This window comes from Scardinius erythrophthalmus (genome assembly GCF_964197995.2).
Source record: "Scardinius erythrophthalmus genome assembly, chromosome: 2".
NCBI lineage: Eukaryota > Metazoa > Chordata > Actinopteri > Cypriniformes > Leuciscidae > Scardinius > Scardinius erythrophthalmus.
The window spans coordinates 53,840,212-53,862,479 of record NC_138222.1 but is presented as its reverse complement, the minus strand read 5'-3'; the positions used below and the strand labels follow the sequence as shown (position 1 = coordinate 53,862,479).

Sequence of the window (22,268 nt, the reverse complement as noted above, 5' to 3'; positions counted from 1 at the left end):
TGGAAAAGCAGGCATACACAATAATACTTCCTATGGTCTTCCATGTGTGTCTTTAAAAGTGAAATCAGTTGTAATTTACTTTGTAATTAGAGCCCGACCGATATATCGGCAGGCCGATATATCGGCAGGCCGATATTATCGGCCGATATTAGGCATTTTCAAAACTATCGGTATCGGCATTTATAACGGCCGATAAATGAATATTTCAAAAATAAAATAAAAACGGACGAAACACCCTTCAACCATGTTATGAGTGTTGGCGTTGTATAGTTTGTCCACCAGAGGGCACTCTACACCGTCCCTGTTGGCAACACTCGTGTATAACGCGCCACACATTCAGCAACCTGCTGATCCAGCCAGAGTCGGGCAGAGAGAACCGCGAGTGAGATCATCGGTGAAGTGTGTTCATGGTGAGTTGGTAACGACTCACGAGACATACATTGCTTGAATAACAATTAAAAGAACATCCCTATCAGTTCTCTTAACTCAAATAAGGATGACAAAATTCGTGACTCATGTCCAGTTTTGCTGCGGTTAAATAAGCCGAGAGTGAAGCGGAACAACGCGACGTAGGCTATATTCACATAAAATGTTAACACTGCAGTTCACAAAAGTTCATAATGTGCATGTGCTTTAATGCTTTGTCGGTTAAACATTTAATTTTAAATGCTGATGCGCTGTTCTAACGTGTGCGTTTCTCAGCGCGTACATGTGAAGCTCACATGCACTAAAAGCCTTTCTACCAGCGCCTGGATACTGGACTAAGTTATCTTTCGAGTATTATTGTGCTAATACTGTTAAATACACACAAGATTTACATAAACAAAGTCGGTTGTCTAAAGTGAAGGCAAAATTGAGAGAAAATCTGCTTGTCAAATGCGTGTACATTAGACGTGTAGTGCTCAGCTCTTAAAGAGACAGTAGCAATTGTAAACACATTGCCGCTTGTCCTTAAAGGGATAGTTCACCCAATAATAAAAATGATCTCATTATTTACAGGCACTCTAATGTTGTTCCAACTGTATTAATTTCCTTCTAATATTTTTCTAATATTAATAGTTTGAAGAATGTGGGTAACCAAACAGTAGCTGGTCCCCATTGACTTCCAAAGGAGAAAAATATACTATGGAAGTCATTGGGGTACATCAACTGTTTGGTTACCCACATTCATCCAAATAACTTATTTTCAACAGAAGAAAAAAACAACTTGAGAGAGTAAATTATGACAATTTGAATTTGTTGTCAATTTGAATGTGAAATTGTTGTTTTTGTTCAAAGGACTAAACGTTTAGTCTTAAAAAAAATCTTAAGTTTGCATTTTTATACATTTTATTTATCAGAACTTTAATATATTTTGATGTTCCTCTGTTCTGTTGTGACAATAAAAGAAACAAGTTTCTTTTTAAAATGCATTATCATATTATTTTAGTTAAAACTCATAAATAACTACAAATAACTAATGTTATGGAAATTTGTTAATGTTTTGTTTCTGAAAAAAAAAAAATATATATCGTCCGATATATCGGAATATTGGATTTTAAAACCAACAAATATTTGTACCGGTATCAGCCTTCAAAATCCTTTATCAGTCGGGCTCTAGTACCCATCAAAAGTTTGTACACACCAATTGTAAAGTGTGTCCAAACTTACTGTACTATAATACACATAAATAATATTGCTACTGTATTATAATATACACATAAATAATATCGGCCGATATATCGGTATCTGGCTTTTTTTTATCGGTATCGGCATCGGCGCCCAAAAATCCATATCGGTCGGGCTCTATTTGTAATAAACACAGAAATGGGAAAAACTGTAAAGATTTTCTGTGAGTAATCATAAATTTGGACCTCTTCTTCACACAAAGCAATTTCTTGACTTCAGAAGATCTTCTGAAATGTATGCACTATTTTAATGGTGTGTTTTTCAATATTTTTGACATTTGAAAGCTGTAATAAGTATCAAAATATCTCATTTCAAACAATATATAAAATTGTCATAGTTGATAAAAGATCATAAAACATGCTTTGAGAGCACCAACTTGGTCGAGACAGCACAAAATTACAATTTAAAAAAACAATGTTGGTGGAGTTTTTATTGCACTTGAGCTCGTACATAGTTATGCCCCTGAAATACTCTGCCTCTGATACAGTAATATTTTGGGCTTTATGCCATTATTATCACAAAGCACACACTCAGGGTCTCATAGTCCTCAAAGTCAGTATTTGTCCATGTGAAAACATGTGACTCGAATCAGAGTTCCAGTCAGAGGTACATCATTTCCTGTAGAGTGACTGACAGGAAGAAGCTGCTCAGTACAGACAGAGAACTGCAATGGTGAACATCAGCGGAGAAACATTACAATTTTAGACACGACTGTGAACATTGAATAAATACATTATATATATACTGCACATATATACAGTACAAACACACACACACACGTGTATATATACAGTATATATATTTTTTTCAATTGTTTTAGATTCATTTAAAAAAATTATATGTAAAGTAATTTTCAAAATATATTTATATAGAGTGCACACTGCAGCTAATTTACTTACAAAGAGTTGCCTGTATTAAATAACTTAATAAATAGAGAGGTTTAGTTTGTGTGCACAGATGGTGTTGTGCACCTTCTTGGTATGCAAACTTTTGCATGATTATGCACAGTGTGGTTTGAGCATTTTTCCAACCACAGGACTGACCCGCTGTGTGTTTTCACACCTTTATCTGAATCAAAAACATGCATGCATCATTCACAGAGTTAATTACTTCACCTTACACTGGTAGAGGGAAAAAAAGCCTATCGATGCTTACAGGGTGACAAAAACATATATAAATAGTAACAGCTCATCCTGACACTATAAATAATTAACACTATTACAGTACATATAGTCAAGTCAAGTCAAGTCAACTTTATTTATATAGCGCTTTTCACAATACAGATTGTATCAAAGCAGCTTCACAGTATTAAATAAAATAGTACATCAGTGTTTGTTTCTGGTGTAAAACATCCACGTTTGGTAATGCAGATCAATAGCACTGGTGAATCGATTAATCAATTTAAGTATCCCCAACTGAGCAAGCCAAAGGCAACAGTGGCAAGGAACCGAAAAACTCCATCAGGTGACCTAATGGAGAAAAAAAAACCTTGGGAGAACCCAGGCTCAGTCGGGGGCCAGTTCTCCTCTGGCGTTTATGAAGTAGAGACCGGATTTAACTGTAAGATTAAAATATTATATGAATGCCTGGCTGAAGAGATGCGTCTTTAATCTAGTTTTAAACTGGGAGAGCGAATCTGAGCAACGAACAGTATCAGGAAGGCTATTCCAGAGTTTTGGGGCTAAATGTGAAAATGCTCTCCCTCCTTTGGTGGATCTGGATATCCTAGGTATGACCAGAAGCCTCGAATTTAGTGATCTTAAAGAGCGCGATGGATTATAGGGCGATAGAAGATCCGTTAAATAAACTGGAGCTAAGCCGTTTAGGGCTTTATAAGTCAGTAGCAATACCTTGTAATTAATACGGAACTTTATAGGTAACCAATGCAGTGATGATAAAATTGGTGTTATATGGTCAAACTTTCTTGAACTAGTAAGAACTCTAGCGGCGGCATTTTGGACTAACTGTAGCTTGTTTATTGACGATGCAGGACAACCAGCTAATAAAGCATTACAGTAATCTAGTCTCGAGGTCATAAATGCATGAACTAGCTTTTCTGCATCAGAAACAGATAGCATATTACGTAATTTAGCAATATTTCTAAGGTGAAAAAAGGCTGTTTTTGTAACATATGAAATATGATTTTCAAAAGACAAGTTACAATCTAATATAACACCCAGGTCTTTTACTGTAGAGGATAAAGTAACAGGACACCCTACTATGTTAAAGTTGTATTGTAAGAGGTTTTGTGGGCGGTTTTTTGAACCGATAAGTATTACCTCTGTCTTATCTGGATTTAATAAAAGAAAATTGTGCGTCATCCAATCTTTTTATATCTTTAACACACTCTGTCAATTTGGATAATTTAGCGTTTTCATCCGGCCGTGATGAAATATATAGTTGAGTGTCATCAGCATAACAATGGAAACTAATTCCATGTTTCCTTATAATATTTCCAAGTGGCAGCATATATATTGAGAATAATAGAGGGCCTAACACAGATCCTTGCGGCACTCCATAGTTTACTGGAGTTATGAGCGATTTTTCTCCGTTTAAATAGACAAAATGGTAGCGGTCAGATAGGTATGATCTGAACCAGCTTAATGCTTGTCCTTGAACACCGGTATAGTTTTGTAGCCGATCTAAGAGTATTGTGTTATCTATAGTATCGAACGCAGCACTAAGATCAAGTAAAACTAGTATTGAGATACAGCCTTGGTCAGAAGCTAAGAGTAAATCATTTGTGATTTTAACGAGCGCAGTTTCAGTGCTATGATGCGGCCTGAACCCAGACTGAAACTTTTCATAGGTGTCATTTTCTTGCAAGAAAGAGCCCAGTTGGGCAGACACAACTTTTTCTAATATTTTGGACATAATAGGAAGATTTGAAATGGGTCTATAATTTGCTAGGTTATTTGGGTCTAATTGTGGTTTCTTAATGAGAGGTTTTATAACTGCCAATTTAAATGTTCTTGGAACATGACCTAAAGATAAAGACGAGTTAATAATATTGAGGAGAGGCTCTTCCACTATAGGTAACACTTCTTTCAATAGTTTAGTTGGTATGGGATCTAATAAACATGTTGTTGTTTTAGAGGAAATGATAAGTTTATTTAACTCTTTTTGTTCTATAGTTGTAAAGCACTGTAATTGTTCTTGCGGGGTGATAATTGAGGCTGAATTATAAGGCGCGATTGAAGATTGAACGTTTACAATTGTGGATCTGATGTTTTCTATTTTCTCAGTGAAAAAATTCATGAAATCATTACTACTAAACTGTAACGGAATATTTTGTTCAGGTGACGCTTGTTTATTTGTTAGTCTAGCCACGGTGTTAAATAAGAACCTAGGATTGTTTTGGTTATTTTCTATTAGTTTGCGGAGATGCTCAGCCCTGGCCGCTTTTAGGGCCTTTTTATAGCGTGACGGACTGTCTTTCCAAGCGATTCTAAAAACCTCTAAATTAGTTTGTTTCCATTTACGCTCTAAATTACGGGTTTCTCTCTTTAGAACACGAGTAGTATTGTTGTACCATGGTGCTTTAATTTTCTCTCTGACCTTTTTTAGTCTCATAGGTGCAACAATATCCCATTTTCCAGAGAAAACGGTGCTCATAGTGCTGGTTAGTTCGTCTAGTTCATCTGTTTGTTTAGGTTCAGGCAGCAGCTGAGACAGATCCGATAAGCAATTTGAAAAATTATCTATGGTGGATGGAAGGATTGTTCTGCCTAATCGATAACGCGGCGCAGCATGATATATTACCGGGGTACGTAATATGCAAGTTACCATGTAATGGTCAGTTACATCATCACTTTGCGGAATGATATCTATATCGGTTGGATCGGTTCCATGTGATATAATTAAATCGAGTGTATGATTAAAACGATGAGTTGGTCCGGTAACGTTTTGCTTAACCCCAAAGGAGTTTAATAAGTCTATAAACGCAGCCCCTAACGTATCATTTTGATTATCTACGTGTATGTTAAAATCTCCAACAATTAATATTTTATCGACATTGACCAATAGATCTGAGAGAAAATTTGCTAATTCTTTTAGGAAATCAGCGTAAGGCCCTGGTGGTCTATATACGGTAGCCAAGGCTAAAGATAATAGGGATGTTTTTCTATCATCTAAGAGCGTAACATTTAGTACAAGTACTTCAAATGAAATAAACTTATAACCCGTTTTCTGAGTAACATTGAGAATATCTCTATAGATAGTTGCAATACCGCCGCCACGACCAATCAGACGGGGCTCGTGCTTATAGGAGTATCCTGATGGAGTAGACTCATTTAGACCGAAATAATCATTTGGTTTAAGCCAGGTTTCAGTAAGGCAAAGTACATCTATGCTATTATCTGTGACTATTTCATTTACAATAACTGCCTTAGGTGTGAGTGATCTAATGTTTAAAAGACCTAGCTTTAGAAATTATTTTTGTTTACTAATAGCAACATTTTCTGTTTTAATAACAATTAGATTTTTCCTAGATCCTGCAGTAGATTTATTATTTGATCGCACTAAACGAGGAATAGACACAGTTTCTATGCAATGTTCTACACTAGTATTTATATCAGTTAATTTGGTGCAGCAGAGACTATGATTTGGACTTTTGGTTACTAGTCAAAAGGTATTTAACATTTTGGAGATGTTATCTGACAGAAGATCCGATCCGAATCTGTTTGGGTGTAAGCCATCAGCACGGTAAAGCCTAGGACGCTCCCAAAACAGATTCCAATTATTTACAAAGAGCAGTTTCTGCTCATTGCACCATGACGTTAACCATTCATTTAGCGCGAATAATCTACTAAACTTGTCATGTCCTAGACGGTACGTGGGAAGCGGTCCTGACACAATGATCGTTATATCAGGCGATGTGCTGCGTACCGTATCGATCAGATTCCTGAAGTCTTTCTTCAGAACTTCCGTCTGGCGCAGCCTGATGTCGTTCACTCCCGCGTGCAATACCAAAGTTCCGACGCGCTCGTTATCATTCAGAATCTCGGGAACGCGAGCAGCGATTTCAGAAACACAAGCACCAGGAAAGCAGTGACTGTGCACCTTATTTTTACCTGATGTAGCATGGACGTGCCGAACAATGGAATCACCGATGATCACAGCATCGCGTTCTGTTTCGCGAAGAGGGGAGAAGCAGTTTTGTGTGGATAACTCGAAAACCGGGAGGGTCGGAGAGGGTCTTGGTCTAGACCTGACTCGCGTCTTCCGCTGCGGAAATATCCAGGCTTCGTGGTGGCGTGTTGGAGCCGGAGTGAACGAGACCATGGCTGATCGCGACCTTGGCGCTCGGGACCGATGCCGAGTAACGCACGGAGTAGACGAGGTCGGAGTCAGCGGGTTAGTAACATTAATCTCTGATTTGTGAGCATCAGCGCGTGATGTTTCAAGAGCCAAACGCCGATCTCTCAGCTCGGCCTGTCTCACTAAAAGGTCGTGGATCTGTTTCTCAACAGCTTCCAGCTCAGACTGTACCGCGTGCAGCTCAAATGTGTCCTCACCTGCACCAAAAGGTAGACTACTTGCATCTGATATATTCGCCATTTTAACAGATGGACAGTAAGTTAGCCACGACACTACCAGTGATGCTATCAGTTAATACTAATTTCTGACAAGCGTCTTAGATATAATCCGTCTTTTAAGTGGTACGGGTGTAGAGTAGACGCACGAGGGGTGAAAAATGTTTGTAAGTGAGTGTTGAGAAGACGCGTTCAGCCGTGATCCCCGGGAGTAACCTATAAGAGTATCCAGCGTTGGATCACTAACAGGCTTGAGACACGTCTGCTCAACAGTCCGCGTTGTAACTATGAGGTTTGAGCAGTAGTGCTTCTCAGTGAGGAAAAGTAGAAAATGTTTGTTGTAAGTAAGTAAAATCAGGAATTATAAATCAAATCGATAGAGCTCCAAAGACAACAACGCGTTCAGACGCGACGCATGCGCATTCGCGTCTGAACGCATATATACACAATATACAATATATTATTATAAATTAATTTAAATGTGTATATATACTATTACAGATTAAGTTCAATCTAATTAAAGGATGTTTGTTTCTGCAGCTGAATGTAATTAAGCTTATTAAAATATAAACGTTTTTTTTTTTAAGGAAAATGGAAGCAATAAAATAATTGATTAATTGGAGTTTCTTTAAACTTTAAGTTTTTAGCTGTGGTCAAATAGGACACACTTTTGTCCAGAAAGAGACAGAAACAATCCCTAAACCTAGAATATTACGCCTAGAATTTCAACATTAAGTTAAACGTGTGATTTCTGAATACAGTCTATTGCACTGAAGGCCTCACAGCCTATTTTCCTGGTCTCATGGTGGAGGTTTTCCCCCTCCACATGTGTCCGCTAGAGGGACATCTTGAGCCAAAAAATATTGGGCAGCGTCAAAAATTTTCAGGTATGTAGACTAATGCTATCCAATTCCTAGATATGATTAACATTTCCAATTACCTACTACTTACTAATGCAGTCTAACTAATGTATTAAGGCGAGAGTTAGCATGAGTAAAATAAACACAATTGTCACATATAATTTAAGTGCCACGGACAGTGAATTTCGCTTCTTTACGATCTAAAATTGATGCCCCACCAATCAATATGCTGTATGTTAGCATGTGTTGGTCAAAAATCTAGTGAAACATGTTGATGCGGACGGGGTCTACGCCAAAGAACTTTATATCATATATTGCTACCCCCCCCCCCCATTTAATAAATGGATAAATGTTACATTATTTATTCTCCCGAGTCTTTGTGGTAGAACAGGCTTCCATGAAGGTTTCTTTAAATTAAATTATTGTCAAACAGTTCATTTAATTTGACAGATCATTTTAGATAAAACTTAGGCATAGAATAATGTTTAAAGCTTGAGTAGGCTAATTAAGAGCTTGAAATATCTATTGGTTTAATCAATTAAAGCACATCAAGAGTCATATTAAGAGTAGGGTTTTTTTAACAATGGAGAATTTATTTTTTAGTAAATTGTATTGATTCCATGCATGTGCACATATTGAATTATCTGATGTGTTTTCCCAACACTATCTCACGACCAATTCGTACGAATTCGTACGAATGATAAAAAGTTGGCTAATTCGTACGAATTCGTACGACCTCACTTGTACGAATTTGTACGATTTGTCTAAACCCACGTGATGGGTAGGTTTAGGGGCGGGGTCAGGGGTAGGTCATTCGTATGAATTCATACGAATTGGGCAATTCGTAAAATATGTACGATTTTGCAAAAATCATACTAATTCGTACGAGTGAGGTCGTATGAATTCGTACGAATTAGCCACCTTGAAGAATTTGTACGTTTTCCCGTGAGATCAGGTTGGTTTTCCCCTGGGTCTCCTTGAAGTGGAGGGCTTTTGTTGAAAGCTCAATGCAGCATAATTCAAAGCATCTCTGTCTTCATCCTAGAATAGCAATTTTGATTCATTCAGTCACACAAATTGCATGTGAAGACATTTAAACTGAATTATATTTGCAACATATGACATAAAAGCACATGAAATATTAAACTGCTTACCATTAAGTGACTATTCTGAATGTTCTGAGTCCCATCTTGAAATACATTAAGAATTGGACACATATAACTGCACGGTCATTGAAGGATGTTGATTTGACTGTTCAGACTTACATATTAGAGAAGAGTTATGCAGTAATTCCTACCTTTTCGTCGATGCTTGCACAACTGTGAGCCCAGAATTATGATCACAATCACTGATAAACAGTTTGAAACTGCTAAAACTAGGGCAACTGTACTCCATGGTGTATCTGCAGATATATAAAAAAACTTATTTTTAAAAGATATTAAGTGATACAACAACACCATGAGATTTAGATTTTCTGTCGCAAATTCAGTGGATACCTGGCCCTGGCAAATCAACTTTTCTTCCTTCTCCAATCAGTATCTCTCCACATGTGGCCACAGCGCAGTAATAAATCCCAGCATCAGAGTGACTGATGTTCTTGGGCAGGTTGTAGACACATTTGTGTGTGGTAGAGTTCCTCTCACACTGAGCGTTCCTGCGTTCCTGAGTGTAAATGATTCCTGGAGGAGATTCTCCAGATTCATGTCTGAACCAGTAGACGTTGTGTTCTCCTGCACAGCTCTGAGTGACGACGGCACACTGCAGGGCCACTGCAGACTCTTCTGGATGATCTGGATCTGTCTCAGGTCTCTGATGCTCTGAGTCAATGCTCAGCTGTCCATCTGAAAAGAAATAACAATAACATAATGCTTGTTTGACCAGACACAATGTACTGTATGTCTCACAGTAACATGTAAGTGAATATTCTGCTTACCTTTAACAATGAGATCAGTGCCTTCACCAAAATAAAAATTATTATATATATATTTAATACAAAAGTATGTTCCAGTGTCTGACTCTTCTGTATTTGTGATGGTCAGATTAAAACTGCTCTTGTCTATTGCTACAAAAAAGCGTTTATTTTTGTCAAAGCCATTTTCAAAGACGGCAGGTAAAGCTTGATACGATGAAACAATCAGAAGGGGTTTCTCTCCGACTCTTTGTTTGACCCAAGCAACACTGGTTCTTGACTCTCCTGAAAAAATACAGGTGAAGTTAACACTGTCTCCAGCTTGAACAATCTTCAGACGATTCTGAGTCACGACGTCTGCATTATCTGAGCTGCCTAAAAATTAAATATAAAATGTCATATCATGTGAGAATGTGTGAATGTGTATTGCTTGCTTGATTTGCTTTATTATGCAGAGCGAAACACATGTAATTACTTACATTTTGAAAGGCAAAGCAATAAGATGAAAAAATGATGAATCATTTTTAGGAGATAGTTCCAAACTGACTGATCTGCAGAGAATCTTCTAAGAAAAAGAAAATGAATAATAAAGAAAACAGTGGAGTTGTACATTTCAAACAGCAAAATTATACCTCAAAATTGATAAACTGAGGAAAACTAAAACATTTACTTCACATTATTCATTGTTCGTTAAAACTAGCTTTAATTAAAGTAGTAGTGGTTTTTTTTCTTCTTGAATAAAACCAGTTCATTTAGATGTTATTATATTGTTACCTGACAAGACAGTTTTACATTGTGTGGATTAGAAATATTTTTTAAACAAAATGTTTAATGCAAGACCACATGTTGTTTATGCATAATGGATATGTGGTAAAATCTTGCTTTGGAAATCTGATTTTAAAAAATGAAAATAAATCACTCTGTAAATCAAATTTATACAGCGCTTTTCTAAATTAATCAACGCAGTTCAAAGTCTTTGACAGACAGGAACAAACAATTGACATTAAACAAATTAAAGAAGTTATTAGAAAAAGGTAACAACTGCATACAATTAGAATGAAATAAAAGAGTTTTTTTTTTTTTTTATCTTAACTTACAGACTTCATTAAAGATCAATGTTGGTTTTCATGGAGAGCCGATGACAGGTTTATCTTCCTCCTCAACACAGTCCGAAAGAGAAGACAGACAGAGATTCACCTTTATATACTGTACCTCCCTGTACTAAAGAAAAAACACATTTACAGTACATGATTCTATTGGCTGATTCATCTTAATGTTAGTGGTGTGTTCATGTTCATGGTGGCCACATCTCTAGTTTTCCAAATGTACACATGTAATATGAATTCAACATATTTGAATGTTTATTGACACAAATGAACATAATAACACATCAAAGAAATTACATGTTTATTTAAATGTGTGGCATAGCATCCATTGTCACCCCAATAATATTGGAAAGAGATGTTTGCTTGTTGCTTTTCATCAGAAGAGGCTGAATCTGTAGCATTGACAAATACTGAATTTCTGCAAGATTTCATGTGGAAACTTTTTTCTCCAACAGTGTGACAACATTTGAAGTTTGCGCTTTCTTACTTCCTGCTGTCACACTTTGACCACAGCTGAAGAATCCTGCACCACTATTGTGCAACAACAGAAATGCATGACCAGAACTAGGCTAAGACCAGAACCAGTGCAATACTTTGACCTTTCAACCCTTGAAATGTTTTGTGTGTGCCTGCTTTATCACGCTCAGAATTTGGGATTTGAAATGTTGTAAAAGTGACACAGAGATAGTCTTTTTATTACTCAACAGGTGATAACTTCAAATAAATTGCCATATGTTGCTTTCTAACAGAGTTCATTGTTAAGCAGGGTAATTTAATTTATGTTGTTGTAGTACTGTACTGTGTCTAATGGTAAAGCTAACATCTTCTGCTAGTCAGCTTGAGAACATTTCCATCTAAACTGGTTATATCTCTTAAGTCTAGTAATGAATGTTTTATGAACAGTGGATAACCATATTCATCGACACAGTCACTCAGAGCACAACCAGTGATCTTCTGCAAAATGCGTGCAGTTTTGTTTTTAACCGCTAGAGTGCCAAAAGATAAATATTGAACCTTTTAATTAGGAACCAAATAAGATAAAATTTAACTTTTGGATAAAATAAATGCAACATTATTCATTATTTGGCATTATTATTCTGCCTTTCAGTTAATTATTAATTGTTAATATTATTAATTATCACTCACATTTCAATATGTACTAAAGCAAAATGAAATAAACACAATAAAATGTCAACGCTATTAAAAAACCTTGTCATTTTGGCAATTGTTGAACTTCCTCTATAACTTGACAAAAAAACAAAAAAAAAAACAAAAACAAAAAAACAATGCATGTAATGGAAAAAAAAAGATCCGCTCAGAAAGGTGTTTGTGGGCTGTGAAGGAGTGTGGGCGGTAAGGTAAGAGCAGGGTCGCCAGTCCTGCGGTTGGAAAAGTACTAAAAATATACAGGTCACATGAACATCCTTATAAATAAACCATATAAATTTATTCATTCATCCATTTATTGACCTAACCTCTGCTCATGTTATGCAGTAATTCATCCGCCTTTTGTAAGCAGTTAAATTATTTGTAATTAATTGTATTGTGAAATAGTATAATTTATTCCTGTGATCCAAAGCAACATTAGTGAACACAAACAGATATTTTATATCATCCTAAAGTGATTTATTTGAGTGAAGCACTAGTATTGGATTTGTTGTTGTTATTTTTAATGAAGTTTACCTCAGAAAGTCTAAAAGTATGTTTATTTCATCTTTTCATTACAGCCCATACTGAGGTTCCTCAATGTGAAAGGGAAAGGGAGAATTTCTTCTTTTAGGATATAAGGTACAAAAACCATTAAGAGGTAAAATCCATCGGCCTGGTCATTCTGCTGCTGAATGCACAGCAAGCCTTAAAGGAACACTCCGACTTTTTGGGACTTTAGCTTATTCACAGTATCCCCCAGAGTTAGATAAGTCCATACATACCTTTTTCATTTCTGTGCGTTCTGTAAGTGTTATTTGACGCACCCACCGCTAGCCTAGCTTAGCACAAAGACTGGATGTAAATGGATAAGGTAGCATACTAATCCTAATAAGTGACAAAATAATGCAAACATTTTCCTATTTACATGTTGTGATCTGTATAGTCACAGGGTGTACAAATAACAAGGCTATATGAGACAGAGACCATTTTTAATCGTATAAATACTGGGAACTATATTCTCACTAGGCGTAGGAGCACAGCTACTTGGGCGGAGTGATTAGCGCAGCACACGAGACGCCCTGACTGTTGATGGTTCCGTAAACAAAACAAACGTGACTAACTAGCTAGTAGCGAACGCGAATCGTGATCATGGCTGACTTTGAGGAATTGTCAGAGGAATTTTACTGTGTATCAAACCAAGATCCAGAACCATATAGTTTTGAGCCAGAATACACAGACGAGGAGTTACAAACTTTGGAAGCTGTAAGACAAGATGCCGAACAGATTGATGTCGAAGGGAGAATCAGAACGAACACGGACTGGTGGTGTAAATGTGGAACATGCCAACCTATGCCGACAGAAACCGAATGCCTTTGTTGTAATGTATGGGACCGGGTATTGCCATCAATGTCAAGGCTTGATGAGTGATGACAATCAAAATATTTGCGTCACTACCACGGAAGATCAACTGGAAGAAACGCCCCATGCCGAGTGAACCTAATGGTCAGCTGTCCACCAAGTAAGTGATTTTGTTATAATGATCATTCATAGTACAGTGATAATAACAATAAAGGGGATACACGGAGCCTCTATTCACGTAATAGTGTCACTACTAAGGTTACATTACATTAGCATGGCACTGTTACAGTATGGCTAATGTTAGTCGTCTCAAAACATAACGGAACACTTACCGCAGCAACAGGTGATTTAATTTGTCTTTATTATCGATGGGATGGCTGTATCCTTTAGCACACGTTTCATGGTCCGTGTGGCAACTTGCATTTTTTCTAAATAGTCGTCTATAGTAAAATGTTCAGAGCAAACAAAATACTTATTGGTTTCTTTTAACATGTGTGTTTGGATAAGTAGCCATCGATTCATCAGGTCAGCGTTTTTGGTTGGAATTCTATGAAACATCATAGTATTACCTGGTCTCCCCTGTTTATTGTCGCAGCTCTTTAGAATTGCAGCGAACACCCATGATTGTAAACTATAAATTTACTATCAAGTAATTCCTGACTCTATTACTCCAACTCTGAGCGAACTCTCTGCTACTCACCACAGGGCGTCTCGTGTGCTGCGCTAATCACTCCGCCCAAGTAGCTGTGCTCCTACGCCTAGTGAGAATATAGTTCCCAGTATTTATATGATTAAAAATGGTCTCTGTCTCATATAGCCTTGTTATTTGTACACGCTGTGACTATACAGATCACAACATGTAAATAGGAAAATGTTTGCATTATTTTGTCACTTATTGGGATTAGTATGCTACCATTATCCATTTACATCCAGTCTTTGTGCTAAGCTAGGCAAGCGGTGGGTGCGTCAAATAACACTTACAGAACGCACAGAAATGAAAAAGGTATGTATGGACTTATCTAACTCTGGGGGATACTGTGAATAAGCTAAAGTCCCAAAAAGTTGGAGTGTTCCTTTAAGGCCTATTTTAATGTCTTCAGGGTTGCTTTTAATACATTTCTCCACCAGAAGGAGCTTGTGTGCACGTCTTGTCAATCATACCATATCTGTCTTCCTGTATTATTGCATATACATATTTGCCTTTCAAAGGCTTATAAGTGCTTGAATGCTTGTAACAAGTACCATCATGTACCATCTGAGATTTGCTACCTATAAAAGGGCATTTTATTAATTCAGGCAAATGGGATACATATTGTAGTCTAGGACTAAAATACAGCAACATTATCACAGTTTTAATAGTTTTGATATGAAAGATTCCAATTCATAACAATCAGAACAAAGACATAAATTGTCTTAATATTTACTGTTAACTGCATATTAACCATTAGCCTGGTTCTACCAGACTCTCTACATTTCATTTGTACAGAGAGTCTGGCCTCGCTCCATTGAGAAACGTTTACTTCCTTGTAGGCGGGTTCTCTGTTAAAGTTCAAAACTATTGGATCTGCCCAGAGTCACTCAGGATCTGCCATAGCCAGTGGGAGTACGTAGGAGGGCGGAGCCAGGCTAATTAACCATTACCTAGACATAGATAATAACCTCTGTTCTCACTGTTATTTGTTTGCAGGTAAAAAGACTGTTACAATATAGTGATTATAGTATCTATTTTTTATGGTTAAAGACAATTATAAAACACACAATTACTATACTTCAGATATCTACAGTGTGCAAAATAAAAAAATAACTTACTTTGACTGATCTACATGGACGTGTCAAAGGTCAAGATGAACTATCAGTACAATCTGTTACTGAATTTAAAATTATATTGCACAAGGAAAATGTACGTGCAATAGAAGATATATTAAAAGTTTATTAATGGGCTTTGTCACATCTTTGTGAAAAATCATGTCATACATTTCTGGATAAATTCAGTATCTAATGATATCATGCTACCTTATTTACAAAAGCAATGACTAAATCATTTTATTTCAGAACCACGGACAGGGATTTAACACAATTTCAGCACATTTTGTAGCTGTGATGTGCTCTAATTCAGTGGAGAAATAAAGGTCACTTATATAATAAAGGACATTTTATATTAAGTGTTTTTAACTACTATGTACTCACATAAAAATGAATAATTTTATACAATGCACTTATTGTGTACAATACATGTTTTTACATTGTATTTATATAAAATACCTGCATGGAATCACATCTGTGACTAATTTCTGCAATTACATGTATAATTACACTGTTGACCCTCCCCTAAACCTTAACTCACCCTTAAACCTACCCATACCACCACACCTGTCCCGTATCCACCTCAATAGCAGCAAAAGTGTTTTTCCATATAATATGAATTTAATAAATGCATTGTACTGATTTATTGATGTTAGTACATAGTAAAGACAGCTAATGTAAAGTGTGACCAAAATTATTCAACAGAAAGTCAACCAGTCTCACTCACTCATTTCTTTAGTAATTTATATTTGATGCACATTCAAACGATAAATTCATGAATGGACAGGACAATGATTATGGATAACTTATTTGATAGTTTAATCAAACAATCATCATTTCAGGTTTTGGTCTTGGTATCTAACATTGGAAAAATACAACTTTTATAGCTTCTAAATCAAAACCTCTGAATACTGTGTATGTAAAACTTACTCATTGTTATCTTAAATGTGTATATATTGAATTGTCTTGTGAGTCACTTTCCCTGGGTCTTCTAGAGCTGGAGGGATTTTGTTGAAAGCTCACAGCTGTATAATTCAAAGCATCTGAGTCATCAGCCTGGCATAGAACATTAAGTATTAATCATTCAGTCAAATATATTGCCTAAAAACATACAGTTTAGTGTAATCTATAAATCTGTAGCAGTGATTAAACTCATTGTCAATATATTTGTATTCCATAATACCAATCTCAAGAAAAAAATAATTTCAATTGCTCACCATCAACTGACCGTGCTGAGCGTAGTGCATCCTATCTTGAAGGAAGAATGAAAAATTGTACGTATTACAACTGCACTGACATTTAAACCTGTATTAAAACATAAAATAATGCATACCTTTTTGCTGGTGCTTGTACAACCGTGCAGCCAATATAATAATCATGATCACAGATACAATGATTATAATCAAAGCGGCTGTTGTCCAATGTGTCTGAAAGCATTTGTCTGTAGTAATAATAATAATAATAATAATAAAAAATAAATTAAACATTAAATTAAAACATATCAACAAGCCATCGCATGATATTATTTTTTAGTAAAAACATTGGGCACCTGGCAAATCAACTTTTCTTCCTTCTCCAAACAGTATCTCTCCACATGTGGCCACAGCGCAATAATAAATCCCAGCATCAGAGTGACTGATGTTCTTGGGCAGGTTGTAGACACATTTGTGTGTGGTAGAGTTCCTCTCACACTGAGCGTTCCTGCGTTCCTGAGTGTAAATGATTCCTGGAGGAGATTCTCCAGATTCATGTCTGAACCAGTAGACGTTGTGTTCTCCTGCACAGCTCTGAGTGACGACGGCACACTGCAGGGCCGCTGCAGACTCTTCTGGATGATCTGGATCTGTCTCAGGTCTCTGATGCTCTGAGTCAATGCTCAGCTGTCCATCTGAAAAGAAAATGAATAAATGAAGTGCAGTTTTTATTTATTTAATTAAACACATGTACAGTATGTAACAGTTTGTGATTGTTCATCTTACCTTTAACAATGAGATCAGTTCCTTCCCCAAATGTGAACATAAATGCATATATAACACAATAGTATGTTGCAGAGTCTGATTCTTCTGTGTCTGTGATGCTCAGATTAAAACTGCTCTCGTCTTTTTCTACAAAAAAGCGTTTATGTTTGTCAAATTCATTTTCAAATTTGAAAGGTAAAGCTTGATATGATGAAGTGATCAGAAGGGGTTTCTCTCCGACTCTTTGTCTGACCCAAACCACGCTGGATCTTAAATTGTTTGGTAAAATACATCTGAAGTTAACACTGTCTCCAGCTTGAACAATCTTCAGATGATTCTGAGCCACGACGTGTGTGTTATTTGAGCTGTCTGATTATCAGTATGAGAAGGAAAGGGTGAAAAGATATTTAGTATTGTTTGCTGTGGATTTTCTTCTAAGAATATTCATTAAGCACATTAAAAACAAGTATGAACGTTTAACAAAAATACAGTTACTTACACTGAGGAATATTAAGCATTAGGATGAAAAAATGAAGCATTTTGAAGAATTGTCTGCAGATGGGTTGAAATGAAAATCTCTAGCTTGAGAAACAAAGAGAAATTTTTTCAGATGTATTTTAATAATAACAGAAATGCTATTAAACCCAAGACAATACATTTCAGGAAATTGTTTCTAAACTTCAGAGCATCTGAACTTCAGCAGCTTCATTATTATTACTAGCTTGACATACAAAAATTCAAGCTAAAAAGTTAGTCTACAAAGCTGGTTCACAAAAGCGAACATAAAAAATGAATAAATTAACAATAAAATAAACTAACAATACAAACTTACATCATTCAGATTTCAATAATTATCACAGATTTGTGCCATGTAAATCATCAGACAAGTTTTATGTCCCTCGTTGATAGTGCGACTGAAAGAAAGAAAACACAGAGAGGTTTGCCTTTATATACACCTCCATATGCTAAAGATTAGCATCTTTACATGATTCCACACACACACACACACACACACACACACACACACACACACACACACACACACACACACACACACACACACACACACACACACACACACACACACACATTCAAAAATACATACACAAGTATATAAATAAATAAAGTAGTCAAGCCGATGGCCATATTTAATAGAATTTGCACTGAAGACAAAAACACAAACCAAATTCAAACAGTTTTCTCTAATTGGAATGCTAAATAAATATTGAAATGGTAAAACATCATACAAAACATCTAGTTGAACATCTATAGATTTTTAAAGCCTCTTTTTTCTAATGTCTATTCAATCCTTTCCTCGTCTACCACATTAATTTAATATTTTTGAATTACCTTCATTTGGGCGCTTTCTGTGGTAAATACTGATATGCGATTGATTGGCAGTCGTACTTTACATCATCACTTAAAAGCAATTACAGTAATGCTGAATAAACTTTGTCATAGAACCTAAAGGTCACTTTAAGCCTTTGAGTTGCAACTTTCAGTTTAGCACTTGTTTGAAGCGTGAAAAGAAAATGAGCAACACTTATGTGATGGAAAGAGCAGTGAATATGGTCTCTCTTGAATAAAAATGGGTCTTGGGTGTAATGGTTGGGCAGTGTCAATGTGTGGGAGGGGAGCAAAGGCAGAGTGGCCAGTCCTGTGGTTGGAAAGTGTTTTTAAACACACAATGTATGAAGTTCATGTTCACGTACCGCTGACAGGCTGATGAGCATGCTCAGTTCGATTTTTGCACACTATTTAAAATAGTAGGGAAGTTGGCATATTTAAACAAAGAGAAAATTATTATAAAGAAAATTGATAGTCATATTCCGAAAAATGCATGTCTATTTTGTGATACAACAGAGAGATTAAGTCAATTCCATAAAGGTCGATTTCAAAATTGCTATTCTTTAATAAGATTTACACAGAGCATTGGAACCCCATAAATAATATACAATACATAAGGGTTTAAAGATACAGCCATTGCACCACATCAGAGATCTTTCCTAACTATTTAACTTTTGATCTGAAATCAAGAGGTTGTTTCAGCCTCATGTTTACCACAAACATCTACAAGCAAATGCACCCCAGACATGACATCAAAATGGTTAAAAGCATAATAAAGATATAAAACACTGCAGACTTTAGGCGAGTACTACCACAAATCACATCATTCGTCCATATAAGGAGAAGATGTGATCTCAAACAGAGCTCTAGTTAAGAGGCCACAGTGTACGACATCATTTCCTGTATAGTGACTGACAGGAAGAAGCTGTTCAGTACAGACTGCAGAGCCGCTGAGGTGAACATCAGAGGACGACATTTAACCTTAGCACTGACAGAGTAAAACTGTATTAAGATTACAGTACATGTTTACCCAATCCACTTGTGGTAAGTGTAAGTTTATACACACACAATATATATACGGTCAATGTGACTTTGCCAAGTAAGACATGTTCCTGGTTCAACATATTTTAATGATTCTGGAACAACATTCCTGTCTGCAAATTTGGTCCTACTCCTACCCATAAGTAACCAATGATAGGTGAATAACACTGATGTAGAAACACCTAACCCTGGTTGTAAGCCTAAACTTGTCCCTAATATCTGATTGGTTGATTGGAATGTTCGAGGATCAACAAAGATGCTGATCCAGGAACTTGTACTTGATGAAATCACTTCCACCCAATATATACAGGCTATGTACAATTAGCAGTTAACAGTGCATCTGTTTGCACCTGTGCATACTTTTGCAAGCATGATTTGCACACATCACAGTTTAATCATTTTCCAAATGCATGACTGACCCCACTGGTGTGTCTAATAATTAGGGTAAACAAATATTGCAACAATGCTTATCAGGCTCAGCTATACAGGAGGGTCTTGTCCACCCTAGCAATCATTCCTCATAACTGTTCAGCCTAGAGTCCTTAAGTTCACTTTACACCTTAGAGCTTGAGCCAAGCCTTGAGAACATGTAGAGCTCTTACATGGAAACAGCCTTCAGATATACATAATGTAACTGGCCAAGTTATAGACGGACAAAAGGGAACTTAATTTAGAGATATGCTTAATAACGTACTACATCAATAATTGAGAAGTTTGTTCTTCATGTACATACACCTGAAAGCATGCTGTTCTGGGAGCTGGGGTTCAAAACAATCTGCAAAACTGAGTGCCCTTGAGCAAAGAGTCCCATAGCATTTAGAGAAATGCTGGACAATAGAATTAAAGGAGTTTGAGTGTATCTTTGTACATGCAGATCAGCATATCAGAACTGTAGCTTGCACATATAGCGATAAACCAATTTATCAGCTTGGCCTTTTAATTAGCCGATACTTGTCTATTTTGAGATTATTGGGCATTTAGAAATAGTAGAACACTCTAAATGGGTTTAGTTGGCAGCTTATGTAACATTATTTAGGACTGTGTTTCTTGCGTCATTTATCAATGTCATCGCCATACAGGTACAAGTGTATGTAAAGAGACTCTATTAAAGGAAATTGGTTCTGCCCAGTCTCTTAAAATAGCCTGCAGTGAAACATCAGAGTGTCAGTCTTTGTTCTTTGAACTGCTGTGCGTAAAAGAGGAAGCAATCTGAAGACTTGCCATCAAATGGACACTGTCCACCACATAACCAGGACCCTTCAGTTCCCTTTCGTTGTCACTCCGAGTTACGTCGGATGACGACGAATGGGGTTTCGCTTAGAAATCCTATCATCTTCGAGTATTAAAACACGAGCCAATGGCAAAGAAATGCCATGGGTCTGCGGAATTTGCATAGCGTACCTCCGCCCCACCCTGGGGGTATATAAGGAAGTCGCTGGCAACATGCAGATATGTTTTCGCTTCGGAGCCAAGTTCAGTACTTCACTCCACAAGCCTTTTGAGTGTCATCTCAAATCTCTTCGAGACGAGCGGCTCTTCAGTGTGTTGGTGTGACGGCGCTTCCAGCGAGATCGCATTTCCTGCTGCTGATTTGTGCAGTAATCTGCCGACAGTGAGTGTGTTTCTCCCTGGGTGCTTCAGCACTCTGCTGAGCTTTTCCACTCTCTAAAAGAGCTGCACGCGGCACGTCTTTTTCAAGACGGTTCGCCCGTGTATTTTCTGGATGTGTGTGCGTCAGTCATCTGCCTAACGGTCGCGAGCGCTGTTTTGCGTGTTGGGCTTAATCACGCTTGGCAGCGCTCGTTGATGAGTCATGTTTTCATTGCGGGAACATGACCATCGCGATGTTTATAGATCAAGACTCAATGATCTCCATGTGAGTAGAGTCCCCTCTGCCACACCCCAATTTATCTCTTCCTCGAGAAGGGATACTTTGGCTGGTGGCCAGGGTGATCTGAGGGTTTGGTGTGGCACAACAACCGACGAGTCAATTCCTCGGGCCACACCCCCCTCCACATCGCAGACCATGCACTCACAGCATCACAAGGCGGGCTTGATTCCTCTGGAAATGAAGTTTCGACTGCGTTGCCTCCCACGGGAGTGCCATCGTTGCCGGGACCGATCCAGAGCTGTCAGCCATGCTTTCCCGGGCAGCTGAAAGCATCGGCTGGAGTGGCCCCGCCCTCCCCCCGAGCGCTGTAAGCTTCTCCCGGACGTGCATCAGGACGCCTGCGCTGCGCGAAACTCCACGTGACTTTCGCGGCCCGCGGGTGTCCTCCGCCTTCGCTGCTTCGATCGCATGGCGATCATGGTCTGTATGTTCCCTGTCACTATAGTGGCACGGTCATGCAGTGCTGTGTGTCGCCTGCGCCTTCGATGCAGTGCTGTCCCGGGAGTTCTGTCGAACCGGCCGCAGTGGAACGCTAGTCCTTCCCTGGCCAACCCTGGCAGAACGCGGAAATTCTAACCACGCCCCTATGCTGGGACGCTGTGCCTCCCATGCCCGGCCTGGTTGTTCCGCCACGCACACTACT

At 37.6% G+C, this 22,268-nt stretch overlaps 1 protein-coding gene across 6 annotated transcripts; it reads right to left on the bottom strand.

Moving 5' to 3' along the window:
- Positions 1 to 16,012: 16,012 nt before the first annotated feature.
- On the bottom strand, positions 16,013 to 18,267 carry LOC308681238 (uncharacterized protein). Of its 6 annotated transcripts, none has more exons than XM_081349934.1 (7): positions 18,179 to 18,267; positions 17,846 to 17,924; positions 17,368 to 17,715; positions 16,938 to 17,276; positions 16,722 to 16,829; positions 16,606 to 16,640; positions 16,013 to 16,444 (listed from the first exon to the last, which is right to left on the bottom strand). In XM_081349934.1, exons 2-7 carry the CDS (start codon positions 17,883 to 17,885, stop codon positions 16,325 to 16,327), a joined length of 990 nt encoding a protein of 329 aa, XP_081206060.1. In that variant the 5' UTR covers positions 17,886 to 17,924; positions 18,179 to 18,267; the 3' UTR covers positions 16,013 to 16,324. The 6 variants fall into 6 exon arrangements, with proteins under 6 accessions (XP_081206060.1, XP_081206063.1, XP_081206062.1 ...); XM_081349937.1 differs by having other exon boundaries at positions 16,107 to 16,444; positions 16,938 to 17,252; positions 17,846 to 17,928; XM_081349936.1 differs by having other exon boundaries at positions 16,107 to 16,444; positions 16,938 to 17,252.
- Between the last annotated feature and the right edge of the window lie 4,001 nt (positions 18,268 to 22,268).

Excerpts from the sequence above, each read along its gene's own strand:
- LOC308681238 (XM_081349934.1), bottom strand. The coding sequence starts at position 17,885 with ATGCTTCATTTTTTCATCCTAATGCTTAATATTCCTCAGT. Across the intron at positions 16,830-16,937 it reads AAGAAAAGTTGATTTGCCAG|ACAAATGCTTTCAGACACAT; the intron begins GTGCCCAATGTT and ends TTATTACTACAG. Across the intron at positions 16,641-16,721 it reads GTACAAGCACCAGCAAAAAG|ATAGGATGCACTACGCTCAG; the intron begins GTATGCATTATT and ends TCTTCCTTCAAG.